General features: G+C 46.4%; 1 protein-coding gene across 1 annotated transcript in view; it reads right to left on the bottom strand.

Annotated features, from left to right (window-relative positions):
• The window catches only part of MYO5B (myosin VB), a 158,771-nt gene that overhangs the window by 80,794 nt on the left and 53,061 nt on the right, over window positions 1-24,916 (bottom strand). Inside the window, exons 6-14 of the mRNA XM_068422068.1 lie at window positions 22,012-22,155; window positions 20,931-21,012; window positions 17,104-17,211; window positions 14,933-15,042; window positions 12,604-12,869; window positions 8,317-8,398; window positions 7,083-7,223; window positions 2,529-2,651; window positions 1,198-1,281 (exon numbers count right to left, since the gene is read on the bottom strand). Coding sequence (XP_068278169.1) covers window positions 1,198-1,281; window positions 2,529-2,651; window positions 7,083-7,223; window positions 8,317-8,398; window positions 12,604-12,869; window positions 14,933-15,042; window positions 17,104-17,211; window positions 20,931-21,012; window positions 22,012-22,155 — 1,140 coding nt within the window. The remainder of the gene's footprint in view (window positions 1-1,197; window positions 1,282-2,528; window positions 2,652-7,082; window positions 7,224-8,316; window positions 8,399-12,603; window positions 12,870-14,932; window positions 15,043-17,103; window positions 17,212-20,930; window positions 21,013-22,011; window positions 22,156-24,916) is intronic.

The raw sequence follows: 24,916 nt of genomic DNA, 5'->3' as shown, positions 1-24,916 counted from the left end.
TTGTTCTGGCTTTAAACAGCAAGAACTTGAAATGCCCTAAAAGTTTGCATCATTGACACTTTTAACCCAACCCACCCAAGTGCAGATGCCCGCTCATGGTGAAGAGGAGTCAGTATAAAACCAGCTCAGTTCACATGTGCAAGTGGGAAGTCTCCAACTTGAAGCCCACTTGCCAAGCGCTCGTTGACTGCAGGCACGACCCACACCAAAGCCTGCAGAGCCCCACAGCTACTGCTTTTCTGCTTCCAATAGCCCACCGAGTTCACAGCCCTCGGGTCTAACGGAGACTCTAAACCTCAGGGGCCAAAAAGCTCTTTACCAGGAGACTGGTATTTGAAGTCAGTCAATACATCTCTGTTGGCACTTGATGCAATGAGGTGTCAGCAAATTGTTTGTACAATACTCAGGAGAGGAAAGGTACGTGGCACAAAATCTTGTAATACAGGAGCGACAGCAAGTGTGATCATCAATATGCAATTAATTTGTTAATGTTACATATTGGCAGCAGTGATTTAGCTCTACAGCAGCTGGAATGTCTCAGAGTTCACGTTAGATTTCCAGCACTGTATATTAACCCTATTTTTTGCACACTAATTATTAAAGTAATTAAAAGTCGCAGTGCCAAGTATGGTTGGCTATAGCTAAGGGAAACAGCTGTTTTCATACAGAAGGGTGGAAGGGTCAGCAATGCTACCAACAATATACAGACTATACTGCTGAGCGTGGCTTTTAATCCCAGCATCACCTCTGGCTTCACATGCTTTTGAGAACACCTTCAGTGCCAGGTGATGGGTGGGGAGCTCCAAGCAAGAGTTAAGGGGGATTTACACTGCCATGTAACTGGCTGTTCCTGATTTTTGCTCTTGGTGACCAAAAAAACGAAGAGGATCATCAAGTTTGGAAAGGATTTTTCTGATGCACCTCAACGGGACACCGACACCAGGATGGAGGAGAGTAGAGGACCATGCACATCCACACCTGTGTGCAACCACAGCCCCCAGCAGCCTCATCCCTCCTCTCCCCACTTATTCCCTCCTCTACACCCCATTTATTTCCCTTTTTTGTTGCTCATCTAGGTGCCTCCAACCACTTTTGCATACACAACCTGCTATGGCGCGGCATGGCACAACAATGCAAGCATGAAGCTCACACTTTGGAAAGCAACAGTGCTGATTATCTCAACTTGCTGCTTTTTACCTTGCTGGCTTTCAGGATGTTGATCTGTTCCTCGTACACGGTGTCCCTGTTCTTCTCCAGAAATCCCTCACTCTGGTATTCCACCTAGCAGAGACAAAGGAAGAAATCCCGAGGGTAAATCCAACCGCACAGGGACAAGGTGCTGTGTCCCACCACTCTCCCACTGCCAGGAGGCTCACCAGAAAAACCTTAGAGGGAGAAGGAGGGGAACAACTGGAATTTAAAGGTCACTTTTTATCAGAGAAAGTGAATCTGAATGGAAGCAAAATCCTTACTGCAAACACAGATTGTTTCTTAGTCATTAAACTGCTCTGTAAGGGACCCAACCGCACTTCCATGGAAACCAGGGGTAAAAATGCAACGACCATCAGTCCCTCTGCATGCTCTTTCATTCACTCTTGAACTCCTTGTAAGCTAATCAATAAGATCTCCTGACTACATCTCTTGTAGGTCTCTTGGTTTTGAGACTGCAGAGGGTTGGGAAGCACAGGAATAACTTTGAGAGGACAGCTGAAAATGTTATTTTCTACATTTGAAGTCGGCTGAAATAACTGATCACAAAGCAGACAGGCAAAGCTTGCAAAGGAACAACGTTTGTGAGGGATACACGTACAAAATCACATGCCTAAGGACAGGCAAGTATCAACCTTTGCCATGAAAAGTGCCTCTCGCATCCAGAGCGCACCTGGTTAGGAGAAGTTCCTGTGTGGGATCACAGCACCCACGTCATGTGGCTCCTCAGACACGTCCCCAGGTTGGCATTTTCCTTGCTAACAAACGTGTTTTGGATAACAGCAAGCTTTTAAGGTTCTTATTTGCAGTGAGTGACACCTGTCACATCAGGGTTTCAGTGAAGCTGGAGCCCATGGATGAGATCCTACGGCACCAGACGTTTGGATTTAAAGACCCACATTTGTCATCATCTCCCTCAGAAGGGTGGGATCAGCCCAGGGTCACCTATCATGTGCTTCTGTCCCCATTGCACCTTGCTGATGCTCGCAGCTCCTGCTCTTCAAAAATAATTCCGTTTTCCAATACATGCTCAGCCAAGCTGCCCTTACAGAAATTCATTTCACTGCAGCTTTGAGAAAGAGGATTTTTCTCTCCTCTAGAAAGTGCAACTATTTAAAGCTTAGTGCAATAGTTAGGCTGAAGTCCTCCAAGCTGATCTAGATTTGAGCACCGAATCGAGATTACTGCCAACCAGGCATCCCTATTGCCAAAAAGCAGCTCGCCAGTGCTATAAACTAATCTTTTCTTCATGTGGCTCTTCTCTCCCTCCATGCATTACTGCATTCAATTCCCAGCATGTGCAACGGGCACCCAGTTACCTTATCGGCGAAGTGCAGGATGATGAAGGAGGTGTTGGACATGCGGGGCTTCTGGAAGTGCTGGCTGCTGGCGTGCCGGTCGTACAGCTTCTGCGCCCAGTTCTGGTCAGTGCCTTTGGGAACCTGGGTGGGGAGAAAATCGGACCAAAGAGTCACGGTCAGGCATGCAAAGGGGGTGTGGGGAGGTTTTGGAGGAACCTTCCTTGTGGGCTTCTTGTGGTCCACATGGGCTACAGGAATATTTGAGAAATAAAGTCCACCCTTCCAGTTCTGGGTGGACTATTATCTATTTTATTTCACAGTATCACAGACTGGTTGGGGTTGGAAGGGACCTCTGGATATCATTCCTTTATCCTGCTCTGAAACAGCCTTTGATTTCACGGCAGCAAGCCAAAACACGCCAGAAGGGTTCTGGACATGGGGATGAGCAGCTCCTGCCCACCCATGGTAACTAGAAGAAGTGGCTGAATTAAATGCAACAGCCACTCGTGCAAGCTGTGCTCTACCAGAAGTATTTTATATTCCACAGTAGTAAGCTTGGCCAATTATGGATACACATAGATAATATAATATATATAAATATTAAAAGGTATGTATTTATGCAATTATATGCATATTTTATGCAAGATAGATATGCATATTTAAACTATGGAGTTATATAAATGCAGATGGGTTTCTTTTCATCAGTTATATTTCATATTTATATGTGAAACAACATCCTTTCTGGAGCAATCATTAGGTCTCTCCTGTTCGGGACCAACCTGCTGGTGCAGAGCAAGAGCACCGAAGCCACCCGAGCTGCAGAGAACAGATTTATCCTGCACCAGCTCTCTTTCAGACCATCCACTTGGCTGAAAAATCTGCTTATCTCAGAGATGAACTTCAAAGGCATCACTCCTGCCTCCCAGAAAGAGGGTTTCGCCATCGCCGCACTGCTCCCTGCACTTCGTTGTGCAGCCTGGGTATTTTTAGCTGCCTGAGAAGCACTTGATAGGGACCAAGTCCCAGAAATAAAAACTAACAGGGTCGCTATCTGTACTATTATAACAGCTTTTGGGATTGGCTTGGCAGTTTAAGGCCTTTAGAGCCACTGAGAAAGTTATTTCGAGGCTATCTCATCGGTGCAAGACTTTTTTAGGGGATGGGGAAGAGGAAAACTGACTGTCTTCTAAATATTGCATGGAAATCTCTAAACAGGAAAAACCTTAGACCAGTAATTTCACAAGGTCACTGCTTCTGCTCGTCTGCCCTCACCATCCCTCCGCCCATCACTCTGCATAAAATCAGTCGGGCAGCGTAATCCCAGCCAGGGTCACCTCCCATCTCCATACATCGTCCTCTGAGCTGCCAGGAGCTACTGCAACCAAAATTAAACCTACCCAGCACGGCCAGGGTCAGCCCCCAGGCTTGAGTCACCACTTTCGTATCAGAAGCGTCACAGGGTCAAGAACCCACCACGAACGAGGAGATGTTTGAAGCTGCTTGGACTAAAGGGTGAGATTCCCTCCAGCATCCCTCCCTTTGCCAGGGGAGGTTCAGGTTGGACATTAGGAAGAATTTCTTCTCAGCAAGGGTCATTAGCCATTGGAAGGGGCTGCCCAGGGAGGTGGTGGAGTCACCATCTCTGAAGGGGTTTAAGAAAAGCCTGGCCATGGCACTTAGTGCCATGGTCTAGTTGCCATGGTGGTGTCAGGGCAATGGTTGGGCTCGATGATCCCAGAGGGCTCTTCCAACCTCATTGATTCTGTGATTCTGTGATCACTTCCAACAGAAGGACAATTAACTCAATAAAAGCAACAAAGGTCTGTTCAAATCTAATGATCTGAAAGTCAACCCCCTGAAAACACAGTAGGAGTTAATCACATTTTATTTCTTTTCTCCTTATCACTCCGCAGACTCACAGACTGCTTGGGGTTGGAAGGGACCTCTGGAGACCATCTAGTCCAACCCCCTGCCAAACCTCCTCCTCAACCTCACATTAAAAATTTAAAAAAAAAAAAAAATCCATACTGTGAGGTGAGAATGTCAGCAACAACCCTCTGCATTTGTGCTAATGCTTCATTATGTTGCCAGGACCCCCTCGACGACATTTCAAGTCCCACTGTTGTACGTGCTAACGAGATGACTTGCAATTACCCTATTGTAGTTCTGCACCCACTGGGGCCGGCTCTCCCTGGGGTGAAACGCTGCTGCTGGTAGTGCGGGGGTGAAGGTTTTCATCCATAAAGCTGTGCTTTCAGTTGACAGGCTTTGCTGAAATTTTCATAAAGCCGGAGAACGCTTGCAGGTTGTTATAAAAGAGCCGATTACAGGGCCCGTAATAAGGGCCTGTGATTAACGACAGCATTCCCCACTGACAGGTAAATACCCAGATAATTGGCATTTGATGTAGGGGGGAACAGGCCTGGTATTTTATTTTTTTTTTGTCAAAAAAAATCATGGATGAAAAACGTAGTAGCAAGCAGATCTACAGCAAAGTTGGCCATATTGCTGCTGGTGCGCAGGAGTTACTGTGTCTAATGCAATGTCACCAGCTGCAACCAGTGCCAGGTGCTTCAGAGACGAGCAAAGGGCATGATCAGCCAACAAGTCATGATGGAGACTTTCCTTATGGTCCTCGCAATACTCAGGAGCTGGCTCAAGCCTGAAGAATTTAACAGGCTTAATAGCACAGAGACCAAATGAAATGGTGCTGAATATCAAGCAAATAATCCGACCTCCTTCTGAGCCAGCACTGGCTAAGATGCTGTTTTAAGGGCATCAAATTAACTTTAATTTGTTCTCATTTCTAAGGAGTCTTCCCAAGACTGGATTTGAAAAGGGCAAAGCCCCAATTCTGGCTCATTGCAAAGAGATAGTCGGAGTGTCTGTACCCATGAGGGCTGAGCTCATGGGACATGCGGGTTGGATAGCCCCGTCAAGCCTGGGAAGGCAGCCCTGTTGCACAGACAAGAGCAGCTACTGGAGAGGTCACCTCGCTTCCAGACAAGTCATACATCTCCTTAGATCCCAACAGGGACACTGGTCTAAATAATGGATCCAAAACCTTTCCCTCTGATGCAACATGACACTCCTGCCCTCAGGCCACTGGATCTGACCCATACCCATGGATCCCACCGAGCCAGCAAGAATTCGTTGTGTCCTTCTCATCACCTTGGCTATCCTGGTGAGGGGCTCGTTCCCTGCTTCACCTCTCCCACCACCCTTGCCTCACCCTTCTCTGCCCTCGCTCAAAAACCCTCAAAGCCCTTCCACAGTCAGTAAGACATTTCCTGGCACAGAATACCAAGTCTCAATGGAAACTCTTCCAAAGACAACTTGTTGATGATACCGTAGCAAAACCAGTCTGAGGCTCCACAAGGCAGCCACATTCAGCATGAAGGCAGTCACCATCCCCTTCCAACAGGCCCTCTACGAGCTGCTCTGCCCAGTGTAGGAGCCCTTTTCATCACAACATAACACTGAGCTCTCCTGTTGAGATGACTGTACCTCAAGACTCTGGACTTTCCATCTATTCTTCACACCAAAGACCTTCCAAACAGGCATCACAACTTCCCCCAAAAAGTCTCCCATCTTACATTTCTTGTTCCTAGATATATTTGATAATTCATGACTGAACAAGGAGTAACAAAGAGTCCAACCTTTCTTAGGATTCTCATGAAAGGGTTGCTCTTCTGGCATTTCTGCTCAACTTTTTAGCAAGATTTGATTTAGGCTCTTATGAGAGAAGATGATAAAAAATAGCAAACTACTCTCTCAACATTACAAGCTTGGTTTAAAAAAAAACCAAACCAAAACAAAGCTCAGAAAAGCTGAGAGAAGACACAGCTCCAAACCCAACACAAGAATGCTGTAGGAATGGCTAAACAAGAAGCCTACACAACTGAAGACACTTCTACAGGTCACCCCTGGCTTTGCTTCTCTGTCTCAAAGGAGCAGAAGGGACATGCATTTCATCCTTCTGCAAAACTGTGTGAAACCCAGGCCTGCCTGAAATCAGTCAGAGCTTGGCATCAACTCAGCAAATCCTCGTTATGTGGCTGATGTCCCTTGCTGCTGCAAGGTTAACCAAACAGGAGACCCTCCCAGACACGTTTTTTTCTATATGCCACGTGCCACTGAAGCACAAATTCCAGCATCTGAAGTCCATACACTAAATGCAATCAACTTTACCCCAAAGAGCTATCGCAAGAGGATTCAGGTTTCCCTTGGGACAAAATAAGGCTTGAGGCAGGGAGGAACTCCAGCTCCTGGATAACACCAAAGAAATCAAAGTCACAAGCAATGACTATCCCTATGTGCAGCCAGGCCAGAAACACGAGCTCTGGCAACACATGGTGAGAGCAGGTACTCAAGTTGGTAGCAAACATCCGCCAAGAAGATTCTGAATGGTCCTAAAGCAAAGCAAATGCCAACAGCCTACCCTAGCCATGAGCACCCCAGCAATACACATGGAGATGATCACCCTCTTGCAAGCTACCACAGGTTAAAGCCCATTCTTTAACCTTTTATAAAAATAAAAACATTAGTGAAAAGGTGGGTGGTGCTCTTTACCTTGCACTCTTCATCCAGTAGGTCCAAAATGCCAAGTTTAGCCTCTATAAGGTCTATGCAGGGTTGGTTATCGTAGAAGTCTATGAGAGTCCAAGGGATCCCCTCCTTCATGTACTCTTCTTGTTCCAGCTTAAACACGTGCTGAGTGTGGAAAACCAGCAGAGTTACTGACCGTGACCCCAGCCAGCCCCTTCCCTGTTCACCCACTCGTCCCCACTGGAGTAGAGTATTCCCTCAGCACATCCAGAAGCCGTAGAAGCTTTAGGTGCCCTCACGTACAGCTTTGTACAGGCTCTGCCACTTACACGATCTAGCTTCTGGCAAGGAAAATAAAAGCATTATGCTAGGAAACCATGGGGCACGGGGAAAAAAAAAGGCTTTAAATGACTTTCAGTAGAAAATTACTGAAGCTGTCACTACATTTAGGTGGATGCCATATATTAAAGTGGCAATGATGTATATATCTGTGGGACTGAGAAAAATCCTTCTCTCTTTTAGAGCTCTGCTGATAAAACTGGTGACCTGCAGCAGGTTCACAAGCTGGGAACCAAGCCAGGGCTGAGCGCCTGTGCCCCCATCTGTGAGCAGAGCTTCACAAAGAGCACCCATCGTCCTAGAAGGGATATCAGCAGCAGCATCTAACCGACTCAGGAACATTTCTATTGCAGATTCTTATCTAAAAAACGTAATCATCTTTGCATGGCTTATATATCTCAGACCTCTGGCCAAGCAGATAAATTGTCTCTGGCTATTTCAGAGAGACTCTATTAAAAAAAATAATTTTTCAAATGCACTTTTTTTCTTCAAAGATAGCTTTTGAAAATCTCTTCAAACATGTCATCTCGGAGTTTGAATTTATAAGCTTCAGAAGTGATAGTCGGGCATACTAAGGAAGACACAAATAGTGCAAATACAATCCATAATTTACTTTTCATTTTTAGTTGGCAAACTTTCTACTTATTCAAAACCATCAGTGAACCTTTGCATAAACCATTTGCAAACCTGCTTCCAGTATCAAGGGTATCAATCAACCAAGCAACATTTTCAACTTGATATGAATATTTGGTGCAATTGCAATGCACAATTATTACCCAGAAGAGATGGTATCCCAAGGATTACGTTCACGCTGGCCAGGCTGCGGGTAAATGCCGTTAAACAGAAGCCAGGCACACAATAATCCAGCCTTGATACATTTTCAGCCACGTTTTATGGAATGTTTCCAAGCTGACCTTACCGAGTTGAACTGCTGCTGGAGCTTTTCGTTGGCGTAGTTGATACAGAACTGTTCAAAGCTATTCACTTCAAAAGTTTCAAACCTGCAAAGCAATGAATAAATCAGCGTTAACCAACACTTCATCTCAAAATCTACTTTTTCTCTGCAACGGTGTCATCTCCGTGATGGGAACACCAGTTATTCAACCGTCTCTTTGCAGTCCTCTTATCCCAGACCTACACTTTATTCCTCATTCCCCAAAATGACTCTCTTTCCTTGCCACATCTCAAGGGAATCAAGAGGTCTCTTCTGCTACGCACAAATGAGATATTCGGTACGACTGTAGCTTCCTGCCCATCAGCCAGTTGTGCTGAGATGAGAAATGTAACAGCATCTCTCAGGGAAAAATATTATGAAATATTCAGTCCAAATATATTCACTGCAAAGGTGATAGAGGACCAGTAGCTGCTGTCTTAAAAGACTCAACGTAGTATTTTTAATGTAATTCAACAGAGCAGAAAAAGAAGGTATTAAATTCATAATTATAGCCTCTGTGTTGCATCCCTGATAGCACAAAAATTAGATAGGCGTGAGCAAGCGACTTCTGGAAGGCAGAGGGAGAAATGGTGCTTTCAGCTCCAAATCCAGCCCCTTTCTTAGAGGGAGTTTGATGTTGGTCTTGGTGATCCCCCTCTTCACCAGGGCTTCCAAAGCTCCCCTTGTAGAAATGTTATCCCACCCCTCCACGAGCCACTGGTCAACTCCAAACCGAGCTCAAAACTGGTTTCCTAGTCACAATTAGAAAAGAAAAGATAGAAAAAAATACACAGTTTTAATAACAACAACTACAGGCAAGCAGCAGAGAGCCAGTGGAGCCCCTGGGGCAGTCGAGACTGAAGCACGTGACGCACAGGGACAGGCACACGGAGCTAAGGTTTGCTCTCAAAAACAAAAAAAAAGGACATTTTTCAGCTACCACAGGGAATTATGTTATTTATATTTCTATTTTCAAGGCAGAGTCGGAAGGGGGAGGAAAAAAAAAGTCTTTGACACATGACTGTAAGGACTAAACTAAGGGAAGGAGTGGCAAGGCTCCCTGTGCTTAACGAATAAGCTGCTGTAATGATAAATGCGCAGTGAAATAATTGCTCGGGTAATTATAAGAGGTGCTGTAGGAGCTGGCAGAACAGTCATAAAGCACTAAGCAAATGAAGCTCTTTTTCTCCCCAAAATCAGTATTTCTGGTACTTGCTGAGGACTACCTGGCTGTTATCAGTGTGATGCAGTTACTCCCCAGGTGTTGCCAGGTGGCAATGTCTTCATCACGCAATGGAAAAGGAAAAAGAAAAGGGGGAATGGGAAAAAGGAACCACTTTCCTGCTTTTATCTTCCCAGCAGCCCCCAAGGAAACCCAGGACCCACTCTACCTCACCTGCCCTGGGGTCGGCATGCCTCCGGAGCTGAAACAGCCTGTGCCAAGCAGAGGATGCTCAATCCCTCCCCTCCCCAGGAACCAAACTTTACAATCTTTAAAGCAACAAAATCTGGTGTCTGGGACCAACAAATGTTTATATTAAACACGGGGCCAGAGCTTCAGTGATGAACATGTCCTTGAAGAGCTCCTGCTGTGCTTGATCTTGGTTGCACGGCCATCACACCAAGCAGATCAGTGCCTCCAGCTCTTGCAACTAAAGGGATGTGACTTTCCCAGGGCTCCTTGGAAATACCAACTCCTGCATGTTCACTATCAGAGCAGCAGGGCAAGAAAAGATTTAATTAAAACAGAGATGGAGAGGCACGGCAAGCTAAGTGGAAAAACAACAAGAACGGACAAGAGGAGAAAGATAGAGTGGAAAGTCTTTTCCCGCTTCAGAGACACCAGATGTGATTTATGAATCTCTCAGCAAGTGCTGGCCAGGGGCAGAGCAGCTGTACAACACCAACTCCAAGGGACATTTCACAAAGTCACTAATTAAGGGACTCTGCCAGTGCGATTTGCTAATTGACGGAGCGGTTTGGTCACCAGCTCCATGTGTGTCCTCGCCAGGAGGTCCCATCCACACAAAGTAACTGCACTAAGATGACATCCTAATGGGAAAAGCAAACCAATGGCCGTTTGGTTTCTGTTCATTTCAGTGCACTATATCTTGGTGCAAAAAATAAGCATATTCACCACTCCAACCCATCACTGTGGCTCCCAGGAAGGCACATCCCAGCTTAGGGACAGCTCTCACGAGTGGACATTGGGAGGCAAATGCTGCAGTTGGCTTTTTGTCCTGTTCCCTGTTCTGCTGCACGACTGGTATCTCCTAAACCCACTGCAGCACCGTGTTTTATACTAAAATATTTAAAGTTCATAAATAAGTCCAGCATACAGCTGGCCACCTGGGTGTTCACACTTCACATGGCAAATGGGGAAAACAAGTCATCCTCGCCAAGCCCAGGAATGCCACATGAATCCACTCTTCAGGTGGACCACAGGAGTCACGCACAAGCACTACAGCCCACAGTGTGGACACCCTTCCCCTGCAAACCTGCCTCTTTTGATAGGATCTGCAGGTCACCGTGTGGAAAAAAAAACCCCGCTGCACTCTGTGGTGACACCAGTGCTGCAAAAGCATCTGCTGGCCCACACACTGGATGGGACGTGCAGGAGATGTGCAGTTAAGGGAGATTTTTCTTCCACACTAACAGGTTTCCAAGCCCAACGTAATCTTTCATGAGCATTATCCTCAAGTCTCCTTTTATTCAGCCTTCTGAAAGACCACGTCTGATTTTATAACTCAGATGTCCAGCTTTCTGCATTGCCCCACTATCACCTACATGGCTCCATCTCAAAGCTTTATTTATCATATCCCAGTCTGCAGAAATCTCTATTTATAGGGACACTGATGGGAAACAGCTTTTCCATCTCATACAGTCTTCAAACCAGACTGTGGCAATCCCAGCTGATGATTTGAGATCTTCCAGATCCTGGGCTAGGAGAGCCCAGACACTTGCAAACCTCTGACAGCAACCTCACCATCTCAAACCATTACAATCCCAAACAAGAGAGGACTGTAGTCGTGGCATACTTGGCACAAGTGTTCCTGTAAACCTTGTCATATGGCAACAGTCGCTGATGGAGATGAGCAGGCAGAGGGCTACGCCGATGCTCCACCAGTGATTTCTGCTGCCATGGCTGTCCAGCCGATGTTAAAATCAACATCCCAAACACCAGTAGCTGTAGAAACCCCATGGGAGGTTTTATATGCAAGATCCAATTCCAGTAACCGTGTAGGTATTTCAGCCATAAAAGCTTTCTGCAGCTGACCCAGAACTGCTTTGGCAGGTTTTCATTCTCAACTTGAGGTTCACCTAGATCTGACAGACCTTGAGGGGTCTGCCATCACACAGGATTTGGGATTGAGCAAGCATAGCAACTGCACTGGGTCAGGGACCGGTTCCTGGAGCAGCTACAACTCAGTCCATCCCACCTTCCCCTCAGAAACAGGAGCAACATCTCAATATATATTATGGGAGCAGAGGCCACTGCTGTCCCACTTCTCCCTTGTCCTTGCTCCCCAAAGACACATAAAAGGGTGTTGAAAGAGGGGAGGGCAAACAAAACCCAGATCTCTTTCCTTTTCCACCCCACAACTGACACAACCTCCCCTCCTTTCTCCTCCATCATCATCTTCTTCGCAGCACTTCAGCTAAAATGAACTCTTCACATGCAACTCTCGCATTCCTCTTCTACCAGCACTCAAGTGCCAGGACAACAGACCAGGCAGTAACTTGTACCCAGTCTGAATTTAAAGCAGCTCGTTGTCCCCTGAGGTTGCAGGCTGCAAGCCTTGACCTCAGTTACGCCAGAGCTTTTTGCACCTTACCCCACCACTGCAGGTTCCCAAAGTCCTCCAAAAGCTCCCACTGCAGCAGCAGTTTCACAGTTGAAGAGGTGAAGTAGTTTCCTCAAACCCCACAGCAACCACAGGCAGAGCCGAACGCAGTTTTTGGTCTCCACATCTGCACTTTTACACCTAGCTCATCTTTCAGCTCGATGCTTTAAACAGAAATCCCAAATGGGAACAGCACGGGAGGCAAATCCCAAAAGCAAGCGCCCAAGTTTATCTGCATGCACTGTTTCATGGTCAGGGTTGCACAGTCCAAAGGAGTATCAAAACCACAAACCACACATGACTCTGCTTTTTCACATCCCTTTCTATTATTCCTACCCCTTGCCACAAGCCAAGGTCTATCATGCATTGCCAGAAAGGCAAAACAAATTAGGATGGACTAATTTAATAGTCTTAAAAACGCGCCTACCCGTAAATATCGAGCACGCCGATGAAGGAGTGCTGCTTGACGGTGGTGTGCAGGGCCTTGTTGATGTGCTGCACGATCCAGTTGAAGAGCTGGGCGTAGATGTGCTTGGCCAAGGCGTTCCTGGCGTTCACCACTTGCTGCACGGACATGTTCTTCACGTAGGTCTCGGCCGTGGTGACGAGCTTGCGATGGCAAAGCCAGTGCTGCATCTGGTTGTGCTCCACACCCAGCAAGCTGCAGAAGCTGTTCAAGTGCTCGTCGTCGCTCTGGGGGTAACGAGAAGCAAAGTCAGCAGGTTGGTGACATTCCAAAACGGGAGTTTTAACACTGGGTTCCCAGATCAGTGCAAGAAATTAGCAGCATTTCATAACTATTTAGGGAAATACTGTGTTTATCTGTGGTTGATAAGAAACAGAGAAGTGAAGAGCACACATCCAGTTGCACCAGTCTTCATGGACATGGATGAAACAGCTCACACAGAGCTCTGAATGGTGGTACACCCTACGGCTTTCCTCTGCTCTGGCTATCCTTAAGGTTTCAATCTCCATAAAGAGCAGATTTTCACGGTGATTGTCAACAGCAAAGAGCCCTCTCCACTTTACTCCTCCTTGAGCTGCAGCTACATGCTCCTTCAGAGCAACCTTGATTAATCCCCAAGTTACAGAATTACAGAATCGTTTTGGTTGGAAAGGACCTTTAAGATCACCGAGTCCAACCGTTAACCCAGCACTGCAAGCCCACCACTAACCCACGTCCCTCAGCACCACATCTACACGGCTTTTAAATCCCTCCAGGGATGGGGACTCCACCACTGCCCTGGGCAGCCTGTGCCAGTGCTTGACAACCCTTTCCGTGAAGAAATTGTTCCTGATCTCCAATCTAAACCTCCCCTGCCACGACTTGAGGCCGTTTCCTCTCGTCCTATCACTTGTTACCTGGGAGAAGAGACCGACCCCCACCTCGCTACACCCTCCTTTCAGGTAGTTGTAGACAGCAAGAAGGTCTCCCCTCAGCCTCCTTTTCTCATCACACTTGTGCTCCAGACTCTTCATCAGCTTCGTTGCCCTTCTTTGGACTCTCTCCAGCACCTCAATGTCTTTCTTGTAGTAAGGGCCCCTTTCTTGTAGTAAGTTATAGCTTAGGGTATGCCATTACACCATGACTTTTACAAACTAACTCCATTTTGAATAACAAAGCTGCAAAACGTGTATTCCCAAAAGGGGTTGTGTTTTGCATAATCAATAAAATGAAACTTGAACTTAATTTTCTCTAGTGCATTGTATTTTTTCCCCCTCAAACAAAGACAAGGCAGTTCTGAGTCTCTATTATACCAAGACAGCGGGCACTGCCTTTTGGACAATGAGAAATCAATTTTCTTTTCCTCAGCGTAATAATACACGTCTAAAGGAAGGAAATTGTTCTCAGTTAGATACGTGCTTGTATAGAAGCTGGATGGGTTTGGGGATGGAGAGAAAAATGCATTTTAAAAGATCTCTAGAATGCTTTTTTGCTCCAATACCTTTTTGACCACAGATTCAAAGTCATAACAGGATTGATTTAATATCACGCAATTACATCTGAAGGTAATTAAACAACATGAACTCCATTACAGAACTCAACATTGTCGGAGCAGACCAGTTTTACATATCCATGTTGCCAAACATCAAGCAAATTACCCCCAGCATCTAACTAATTGAACACCACATTATCTCAAGGGTAACACTAAAAGTGTGTGCAGAACCCATTCTAATTAGGAACAAACGACCCAGTCTGGGATTCAATGATAATTGACAGGACAGTATTTTCCATACAATCACTTTTTTCCTTCCCTGAACAAACACTGAAAGAGAAAAACCACCACGAAGGCATCTTTAGCCTTATTTATTCTTGCTAATTAACTGTGCAGAGCTGCTCTGAATACTGGATGGCCACATTCCAAGCAGCAGCCTCACGGCTTTTGTCTGTAGCAAAGCAGTTGTAGAACGTCACACCTTCTGCTGGTGGGAGTCACCGTTCCCCCAACACTCTGTGCACCAAGTCATTTAAGAAAGCAGGAGGAGTTAAAGATGGGTTGGGATGTAAGGTGGTAAGCAACTTTTGAATCATCTTGCTTACGGGCTGGCTAGAGAGGAGAAATAATGCACTATCTCCCAGGAAAAACAAAGCAACCAGGAAATCACGATGTGTTTTTGAAAAAAAAAACAAAGAAAACCAACAGGAAAAGGGCTTTCTACAAAAGGGCACTGCTGTGAAGCTCAACACATCCAACGTGGCCCGATTTATGAGCATACAAGGCTCCCCACGTGCCCCGCTCTTGCTGGTGACCTACCGATATGCTACAGGCATCGCCATCTCGTTCCCCTTGGATCTCCAAGTTCCCCAGGTGCAGAATGGCAGCGATTATCCTAAAAATAGTCATCTGATGAGACTCCTTCACTCCTACGGGAACAATTGATAGTTGATTGTCACAACAGAAAACAAACTGCAACTTTCAGTTTATTTGAAAACGCTTGTGGTGTTTGATTCCCTCCCAGGGCTGTCGGGAAGGAAATTAGGAAGAAAAAATTTCATAATTATGAGACGCCTCCCAGTAAACTCATCATAAACTCTCAGTAAAGCCACCCCTCAAAAAATGACAGCGGAGACTGCGAGAGGAGCTCCCCATGTTATTTCTTTACCCCTAAAGTTTGCATCAAAGCAGTTGTATCACAGATGGGTTTAATACCATTGCGAACGTGCACGAAACCTACTCCCTGATGATCAAACAGGATCAGAGCTACAGCGGCTCCGCGGCTTTTATAGAACAAGGAGTCGCTTCTCTGCGCTCGTCATCCAACAGTGAGATCTCCCTGGCAGCTGAAGCACAGAAATTACAACTTATTGCTGGTGTCCCACAAACAGGAGAGAAAATTAAAGCCGTGCTCACGATTTACAACGCCTCCAGCCTGGTGCCACAGCAAGTCACCAAGGAGGTGACGCCGAGCTCTGTCTTACGGTCCCCAGCGTCTCAACAGGAGCTACGTGTTGTAGGTCTCCATTGAGGGTGTAATATATTATTGCTTGATATATTTTTCTAGCAGGCTTTTTGCAGGCATTCCCAGCAGGAGCTTTGCTCAGCAGCAGCCTGCACACAAGCTTTCTTGCCGTATCTTGCATTTTTACATCCCAACTGGGTTTCTCTGTCCCTTTTGTGTTCAGTGCTGGTGTCCTAATTATCCACCCAAGGTCTGAGACATCACCTGCTGGTTTTTGAATTATCAAGAGCTTCCCTTTTTCTCTCTCTCGGGACTTTTCTGTTCTCAGCATAGAGAGAAAAGTTTCAAGGTTACTAAAAGGAGCAATTTTCTGCTGTTAGTTGGAGCTCTTAATTGGAGTTAAGCCTGGCTAGGGTGGGGATTTGCAGATAAATCTGACTTCTTGTTACACATAAAAAGGCAAGACTAGAAAGTGTGGGAACAATTTCACCTGGCCCTGAACAGAAGCAGACAGAGCTGGGAAACACTGAAGGAAAATGAGGAAAGGGAGAGGAATCATGTGAAGAGCAGGAAAACATCATCAAATTGGCAGTGGAGGAAGATGCTTCGTAGGGATCAGCCAGGAGAGACGGGGTCTCTTTGGGGAGGCAGAGAAGGGAGTGAATGTAGCGAGGGGATGGGGAGAGGGTCCCCTGGGCAAGGTTGGAGCTACCAGAAGCATCATATTTTTTTGAGTAGTTAACAGATAGAAGTCACACAAGCCAGACAAGAGGAGGGTGAAGACAAGACCCCGCTGTCACCCCAAAGGAAAAGAGAACGAGCACGTCTAAAACACAAAGAGAACAAATTTGGGGGAAACAACACTTGAAATGAATCCCCAGGCTCGCTGCCGGCACAGCACAGCGGCTGCGATACAGCTGCTGGGGTGGGGATTTCACAGCTGGCTGCGAACACCATGAGCTCCTCTCCCCACAGATGAAATGCAATGGAGAGGCACCAAAACTTACTGTGATTTAAAAATCTGGCTTCAGATAAATATTAATAAATTCTGGGAAAGTTTTCCCCTGCAAAAATTGTTCTTCCTTGAAAACAGTCTCTGCTGTACTCAGGGATGTATTCAGCTCATTATTCCCAGGAATCAGCTACTTGGTACAATACCGTGATGGTCCGAGAAGTGACATCACCCTCAACCCAAATACAGATTGAACTGTAGAGTAATAGCTCTTTTCCTGCCTGGAAATAGGGTAAAAAATAGCAAGTCAAAGCTGCAGCACAGCTTTGACTCCAGAATAGTTTATCTAGGTTTCTCTTAAATTCAGCATCCTCCTCCATTTCACTGCTGCTTCACAGATAGCTGTGAGAAACACTTCTTGTTCTAAAGAACAAGGTAAAGCCAACTAGGTCAATAAGAAGATGAATTTATACCTCTTAGTGTTACAGGAGAGCCATATAATTCAGGCAAAACACTGAAAAACATTTGCAAGAGAGTTCTGCTGGGCAGCCTCCAAGCAGAGCAACCCCTTACCAAGCAGGGTGAAGGCGTGCCTGGTTTTCTCAAAGTCATCAGCGTCATCCACGCCATCGATAGACGTGTCACCTCCCTGAGAAGTGTAAAAAAAGTCTTCGGCACATGCTAGGAGAGAAGAAACAGAAGAAATGCATCAGTAAGGAGTAGTTTTCCAGAGTGAGTGCTGGGATGCTCCCTGTCCCCCTGCCCATCCCCGAAGGGCACCCGCCTCCTTTAAACCATGGTTTATTTAGAAACAGATGAAGTATAACCTCGATAAATGACTGTAACTACTTCTTGCAGCGATGAAACCCCTTCCCCATGCAAAACAAGTTCAGCCAGGGCAGAGCTGTGGTATATTTGGGATTTGAATAACTGCTCTACTGCACAGGTGCATGTTATTTCAAATACTAAGGCTACTGCTTTCAATTTTTTTTATCCTGTTTTACACACCCATGACCTATTCAGACATTTTAACACCTTTCCCATGTAACACCATAAATCTGGGGACCAAAGGGAATGCAGAAACACTCGCAGTGCCAGCACTTCACCATTTAAGTGCTTTAGCTAAGTTATTTCAGGATGATGCAAAGCTAAATCCTATGGAGACCAAGAGCCATTTCAAACGCAGCTACAACGAGAAGAGATCACAGGATTTATATTTGCTTTAAAAAGCTCCATGTGCAATTGCCCCTCCTTAAAACTTTGAGGCCAAAACCGTTAAGAGATGTGTCCAAGGCTGCCAGGCTGCTTGGCGAGCCCAGGAGGTGGACAGCCTCCCCATCCCACCCAGAATCCATTCTCAGCACCAGCTTCAACTCGTTTCCAACCAGGTAGGAGGGACTCGTCAAGAAAAGCTCAGAAAGGTCGATAACACTCACAAACATATTTCCCAAGTGCCATGAAAATAATGAGGAAAAACAGCCTACTGTGCTGTTCCACATCAGCCTGCTGGTAACCTTTAAAATCACTGCAAACCACCCTTTTTTTTGACTCACGTTGCCACCAGAAGGTCCCCAGCCCTTCCCAGCCCTCCCGCAGGCTTTTGCATTAGCTGTACTTTCAGGCTGTAAGAAAAACATTTAATTCTCTTTGGCATACAAAGCCCTGGGACTTGGAGGTTTCAGTAACTCTGCTCATTGCCGGAGCATTGGGAAGAAGGGGCAGAAAATGCTGATTGGGGTCAGAGAGCCCATGTCCATCCTGGTCCCCCCAACCCATGATGGAGCACGTCGCTTCAACAGCTTGACATTGCTGCACGTCACCCTGCAAGACGCATCCAGGGCTGGCGGTGGTTGATGTGATCAGGACATCAGCCTCCAACTTTAACCACCCACATTGGGATCTGCTTCTGCCTCAAGTCGTCTCTGTTATAACCGACCCCAATATTTATATTCCAATATCAATTATTTTAATAACCACAGAAACCCTTTGATTCACTGCAAACAAATAAAACATATTCCTGCTTTGCACCATTGCCCAGGCATCATGAAGTTAAACACCATACGTCAAAAGCACCGCGTTGCACACTGATTCCCACATTTTAAGTCAAATATTTACTTTCTAGTATAAAAGTGAGCCTTTAGGATTGCTCTGGCTGAGGGGCCAACGCTTACTGGTTTGCTCTCTTGGGCTCACATGAGTTTAGAGACGTTGTTTTGCAGCATTTTGCAATATAAAAGAGAGTAACAAAAATTTGCAATATAAGAGTAACAACAATTCTTTGTATGTGCAAGACCCAAAGGAGAAGCAACAGCTCCTACTTTTGATATAGAAAAATATACATCCTCCTCTCTAATAAAAGGTGGATTTTCACATCAAGATACCCCTTGTTTTGTATAAGCCTGGGGAGGACCAGGTTGACGTGTAAGGTACAACTCACACGAGGAAATAAGTTTGAGTTTTGACCAGTCATCTCGAGATACAGGCTAGTAAATCTGACAAAAAATATGAATAATTAAAAAAATCCCTCAAAAGAAAGAAAAATAAGTGAATTGTGTGCGTCTGCACTCACAGAAAACTGCTCAGCACTATTAATTCAACAGGTCAGGGTGGAGCCGTGTTGACCCTGACATCCCTGTCCCCCAGAAGCCATCCCCACCCAAAATACCCTGGGGAGGTATTTTGAAGCTATTGCAAGGTGACGGTGCAGGAAACACCAAAGACACGTTCCTAAGAAGCAAAAGGTGGTCTCAGAGCTGGAGCTCTCCCACATCAACGCATCTCCCAGACTGGGATGAAATAATTTATGTCTGAATTTTAAGATGCCAGCAGACAGCAGCGTTACTCAGGGTATCGTGGCAAAAATGAAGCACATAACCCCATGGCAGAACGCGTGGAAGTGCTCAAAGAGATGTGCTCTGGGGTCGTGCACATGCAATGGGACCAAACACCGACTCTTTGATGGTAGCTGGGAAGCCACTCTCAGAGAGACATCATTTTGGGACCCTCAGAGACTGAAAGGAGCCCCAGGTCCATCACAAGCCCTGACCTACGGAGCCAGGTTTCACACTACTGCTGGTGCACAGTGAATCATGCAGAACCTTCACCTCCCACCCAGGTGTCCTGGGACAGACACTACGGTTTCATCTAGACCAGTCTCAGAAGTTATCTTACGCCTTAGCAAACTCAAGGATGTGGTTGTCTGGTTTGGTGTCGCTGGGCAGAGCATGGACTACAGCTGGGTCATGCAGCAAGGCTTACTGGTGACAACTGGACAAGAACAGGAGCGCTTCCATTTCAGCACCAGCACTCGGTAAGTGTGGCCAACGTGCCTACAGTGACTCAAAAAGTCATTAACACGTCTACTATCAGCCAGATATTGAAAAACCTCTCTATCTGCCACTCCTCTGTAGCCAAGATGGAAGACTCTGCAGCAGCAAGATGCTCTGTGTTGAGATCACAACCTGCCCTCCTCACCATTTTAAATACTTAAAAGCACGTTTTAAGCTTTGCTTCTCTTTTTGAGCAACAGCAAATACTTAAGCTAAAAAATTAATTACAACACATCTCTGCACCCCTTGCTGCAAGTGAAAAACCTCTTGTTCAGGCGTCTTACAGAGGTTTTGCTGCAAATCCTGGGAAAAAAAACAACTTGGGGTGCATGCAAGGAGTGAACCATTGACAGCCCATCTAAAAAATAACAGATCCAAAGAACAAAGCTGCAAGACACTGGCCAGATCAACCCATACTCACACTTCATTTAAAATACAGATCTTTATGTGAGCTTCCTACAATATTAACACGTGATCTCCCTGCATCAGCTGGTGGAACTACAGCATGTGGTTCACTGTGGTTCTGAATGTAGTTTCTACAAAATACACAGGCTTCTTCCACCATGGCTAACCTCCAGCAACCGCTCCTACACACCAGCAGCACTTGCAGGAGCCTAACAGCACTGACCAGCGCAACACAAACTTCATACACTTCATGCAGCAAGCTGCCGCCCAGCAGAGGTGACGATGGATGGTGTAGGTGGTGGAGTCACCATCTCTGAAGGTGTTTAAGAAAAGCCTGGACATGGCACTTAGTGCCACGGTCTAGTTGCCATGGTGGTGTCAGGGCAATGGTTGGACTCGATGATCCCTGAGGTCTCTTCCAACCTGGTTGATTCTGTGATTCTGTGATTCTGTGATCCAAGGTGCCACATCCCTGGAGATGGCATGAGCAAACCTGGGCACCACTGGGGAGAAGAAGCCCTTCAAGCTCATCTCCCTTCCCCTCCTCCCACTGAACAGGCACACACGACCTCGTCGATGATCTGCATTTCTAACCCCACAATGTTTTCCTGTTGCCATCATACCCAGGCAGCCACCACCAGCAAGCAGGGAGGTAGAAGTACTTACTTAGTCCAAGGTCTTTGAATTCTGGAAGACTCGCTGAGGCACAAAGCTGATAGAAGATGTGGTAGTTGCGCTCGTCCTCCGCCTACGGGGGGAAAATGCTAAGTTTACAGAGGCAAGAAGAGGTTACAGCAGTGCTCCCACCCTCAGCCCCCTGCCACCCTGACCCCATCCCCTGCTTCCCACCATCAAGACCTCCTCAGTGCCACCAAGAAGATGAGGACTTTGTGCCACCTGGGAAAAAGGAGGTGCCAAGCCTTGCCTTGATCAGAGTACACTGCCCATCTTGCAAAGGAAATAAATAACTTTTTATTTACTAATGTACACTAATATATAAATAATTAATAAATAAATATTGCCTTCCATGCCTTACCCCTCTCTGGGACAACTGGGCTAAGTTAGCTAGCAAGCACCGTGTTGCAAACCAACAGTAGCATTAAAAGAGCTGGCCTATACTCGCGGCTTCCCAACGTTGTTTGGTTTTAAGATTTTTGTAGTTGGGTTTGGGTTTTTTTTGCATGTAAGGACAAAAGTTTTGCAGGTGCTTTTGAGCTAGATATCAAGCACAAACCAAGAAAGCTTGTCCTGAGCCCTGCACAAGAAACCCATGCGATGTGCCATGGCAGAGGCACCAGCCTCCTCAGCCCTTCTCCTGCCTCCCTTCCACCTTCAAAATTTAAGGCTGCTGACTGCAATTTATTCTTCCTGGCTTTTTATGAGGTTTAGTAAAAATCTCAGCAGCTGCTCAGAGAAAGGCTTTCCACCCCTGCCCAGCAGCCAGGCCAGGAGCAGCGGTCCCTCCTCGCAGCTCCAGCCTCAGGCAGACGAAGCAACAACCAGAGGCCAACTAAGGAGCATTCCCAGGTACATATTCCTCCAGAATGAGGTCACCAGGTTGGGATCATCAAGAACAACTGCAAAATACTGAGCCTGAAAGACACATCTGGAAGCTGTGTCTACCAGGAAAGCTACTTCTAAAGCCTTTTTTTTTTTAATTCAAAGAAAATATTCAGACTATTAAATTCTCAGAGTACAACACCTAAAGAAAGAAAAGAAGGGAAAAAAAAAAAGCACAGCTCCTCACCTGGAATACAACTCGTGATTTTTCCAACAGATACGTCCTCATGTTGGCACCAATGATGTGGTATCTTTTGTCAAAGCCAATCTGAATGTATTTCCCGAAGCGGCTGCTGTTGTCATTCCTTGTTGTTTTGGCATTTCCAATCGCCTGCGTGAAACAAAATTAAACATGGATTTTCAATTTAATTTTTAAAATCATTTAAACATTTCAGTTTGTAATCAGTGTTACATAAACAGTCACGGGAGGATTTGAGGAAAAACCCTTCCCACATGCAGAAGGCAGGGCAATGATGTGACTTCCTGGAGGACTCTTCGCTGAAAACATGGTGTCTCCAGAATTTTTATGGAAGAAAAATGCATATTAAACAGAAATGAGTATCTGTATGGTAATTAGATCATCTCCATCCCAACAGCCACAGCGCTCCTGCTTTGTCTTATAAGATGCCTCCTCCTTTACTCACTAACAGTCAACACTGGCAGCTTTCCTGGGGGCGACATAGGTGATCAAGTCCTGTGAGAGGCGGGCAACCAGCTGCAATCCATCTCCAGATGTTTGGGCTTTGGTCCATGGATTTGGTGACACGGCTGGGGCCCCTTCATGCCTCTCCAATGCCTACCTGTCAACTCCCCGGCAGGTAATGCTGCCACATGCGGTGGCAGAAGGGAGAGGAGAGAATCCAGCCCACATAAAAACATCAGGGGTGCAGCACTGCAAACACGTGAATGCATTAAGCAGCTAAAGAATCACAGAATCACAGAATCGTTTTGGTTGGAAAGGACCTTTAAGATCATCAAATCCAACCATTAACCCAGCACTGCCAAGCCCACCACTAACCCATGTCCCTCAGCACCAAATCTACACGGCTTTTAAATCCCTTCAGGGATGGGGACTCCACCACTGCCCTGGGCAGCCTGTTCCAATGATTGACAACCCTTTCCATGAAGAAATTGTCCCTGATCTCCAATCTAAACCTCCCCTGGCACAACTTGAGGCCGTTTCCTCTCATCCCATCACTTGTTACCTGGGAGAAGAGACCGACCCCCACCTCGCTACACCCTCCTTTCAGGCAGTTGTAGAGAGTGAGAAGGTCTCCCCTCAGCCTCCTTTTCTCCACACTAAACACCCCCAGCTCCCTCAGCCGCTCCTCATCACACTTGTGCTCCAGACCCTTCACCAGCTCCCTTGCCCTTCTCTGGACTCGCTCCAGCACCTCAAGGTCTTTCCTGTAGTGAGGGGCCCAGAACTGAACACAGGATTCGAGGTGAAGCAACTCGTGGTGATACAAAAAGGCTGGAGAAAGTCAATATTCCCATTCATGGCTACAGCAGCCTTATTTTCTACCACCATTCCCCTGTTCCAAGATGATGAGCCTCAAGCAAGCATAGGAGAAGGGACAGAAGGGAATGGATGTGTACATGAAAGAGCCCTCAGGCACCTCTCGAAGGCTGGCTGCCCTTCCCAGGCTCTCCTTGCAGACCACCTCAGCAAGCCCTGCCTTTTTTTAAAGGGCTTCAAAGACAATTTATTTACACCTTTACTGCAGCTCACCCGTCCCCACCGCTCATGGCGCTCCCAGACCCACAGCCCCCACCTCCCACATGCATCCCAGACCATACATAAAGGCAGCGGGGCAGAGGCAGAGCACACACACTCCACTTCTGCCCAGAACCCAACGCCCATTCCCTAGAAAATAAGGAGTTCATAACCTGCTACAACAAACACTACAACTAGATACTTTGCATGCTGAATTGAGCATCCAGAATACCATCATCACCTTATCCCACACATCAAACACAGCCACACCTCAGCGCTAAGGACTATTCCATGACATGCACGTTCCTCTACTCCATCTTACATTTTAACTTCGGGGTTTTTGTAAACCAGGCAGTTTTCTTTTATGTTTTTTTTTTTTGCGTGGGCAACGTTCTCATCCATTTCCAACAAAGACAGACAGGCTCCCTGGCCTCAGCACTTAGAAATTACATCCAGAACTGAACACAGGCAAGAAAATTAGAGCAATAAAATTATGGAGTCACACAGAAGAATAGTGTGCACTATGAATTTCTCCTTGGATGCTTTTAAGTGTTCCCAGGTATTGCACCTACATTTCACAGAGGCACAGGAGAAGGAGGAGAACAGCGTGAAGCCCACGCTGCGACAGATCCCCAAGTGTCCTCTGCCAGATGTACACCTTCATGGCTTTTCTTACTGCTCATCTGCACCATCGCTTGTTCTACCGTTCCAGCTTGCACCCCACATGGGGCAGCACGATGCTAGACCATGTACGCTGCCTCTCGGGCTGGGGTGGGCTAGGTTTTCATCCTGCATCAGCCACCACCTCCGTGTCTATTAGACAGCTGTGGCTGCCCCCTCCCTGGCAGTGTTCAAGGTCAGGTTGGATGGGGCTTGGAGCAACCTGGTCTAGTGGAAGGTGTCCCTGCCCGTGGCAGGGGGGTTGGAACTAGATGGTCTTTAAGGTCCCTTCCAACCCAAACCATTCCATGATTCTACGAAAGCCATTTTTTCCCTTTCTTTTATATTTATAAAAGGCATTTTTTTCCTTCAGAGCAGGGATTTCCCTATAATGGGACTTGTTATTCCCCTATACCACTGATAGCAACAGAAAATGAACAAAAATAAAACTACATTGAAATACCCCAAATAGATTAAGTTATTTCTTTTCCTTCTACTTCATGCCTGTACAATTAAAGCAGAATAGGAGGTACCATGCGGTGGCAAGAAGAGGAAGAAGATGAAAAAATACTAAGGGGTCTGGCAGCACCGCTCACGCTCTCCACTCCGGAGCCTCATCAAAGCCCAGCTCCTGGAGCCGTGCTGGGGATGCACGGGCTCAGCTTCAAGACCAAACAGGAGCAACTGGGGTGGGTTAAATGGAGGTTATCGGTGT

Source organism: Nyctibius grandis, chromosome Z (genome assembly GCF_013368605.1).
Source record: "Nyctibius grandis isolate bNycGra1 chromosome Z, bNycGra1.pri, whole genome shotgun sequence".
Taxonomy (NCBI): Eukaryota; Metazoa; Chordata; class Aves; order Nyctibiiformes; family Nyctibiidae; genus Nyctibius; species Nyctibius grandis.
The sequence above is the reverse complement of the archived record's forward strand: the minus strand, read 5'-3'. Positions and strand labels throughout refer to the sequence as shown.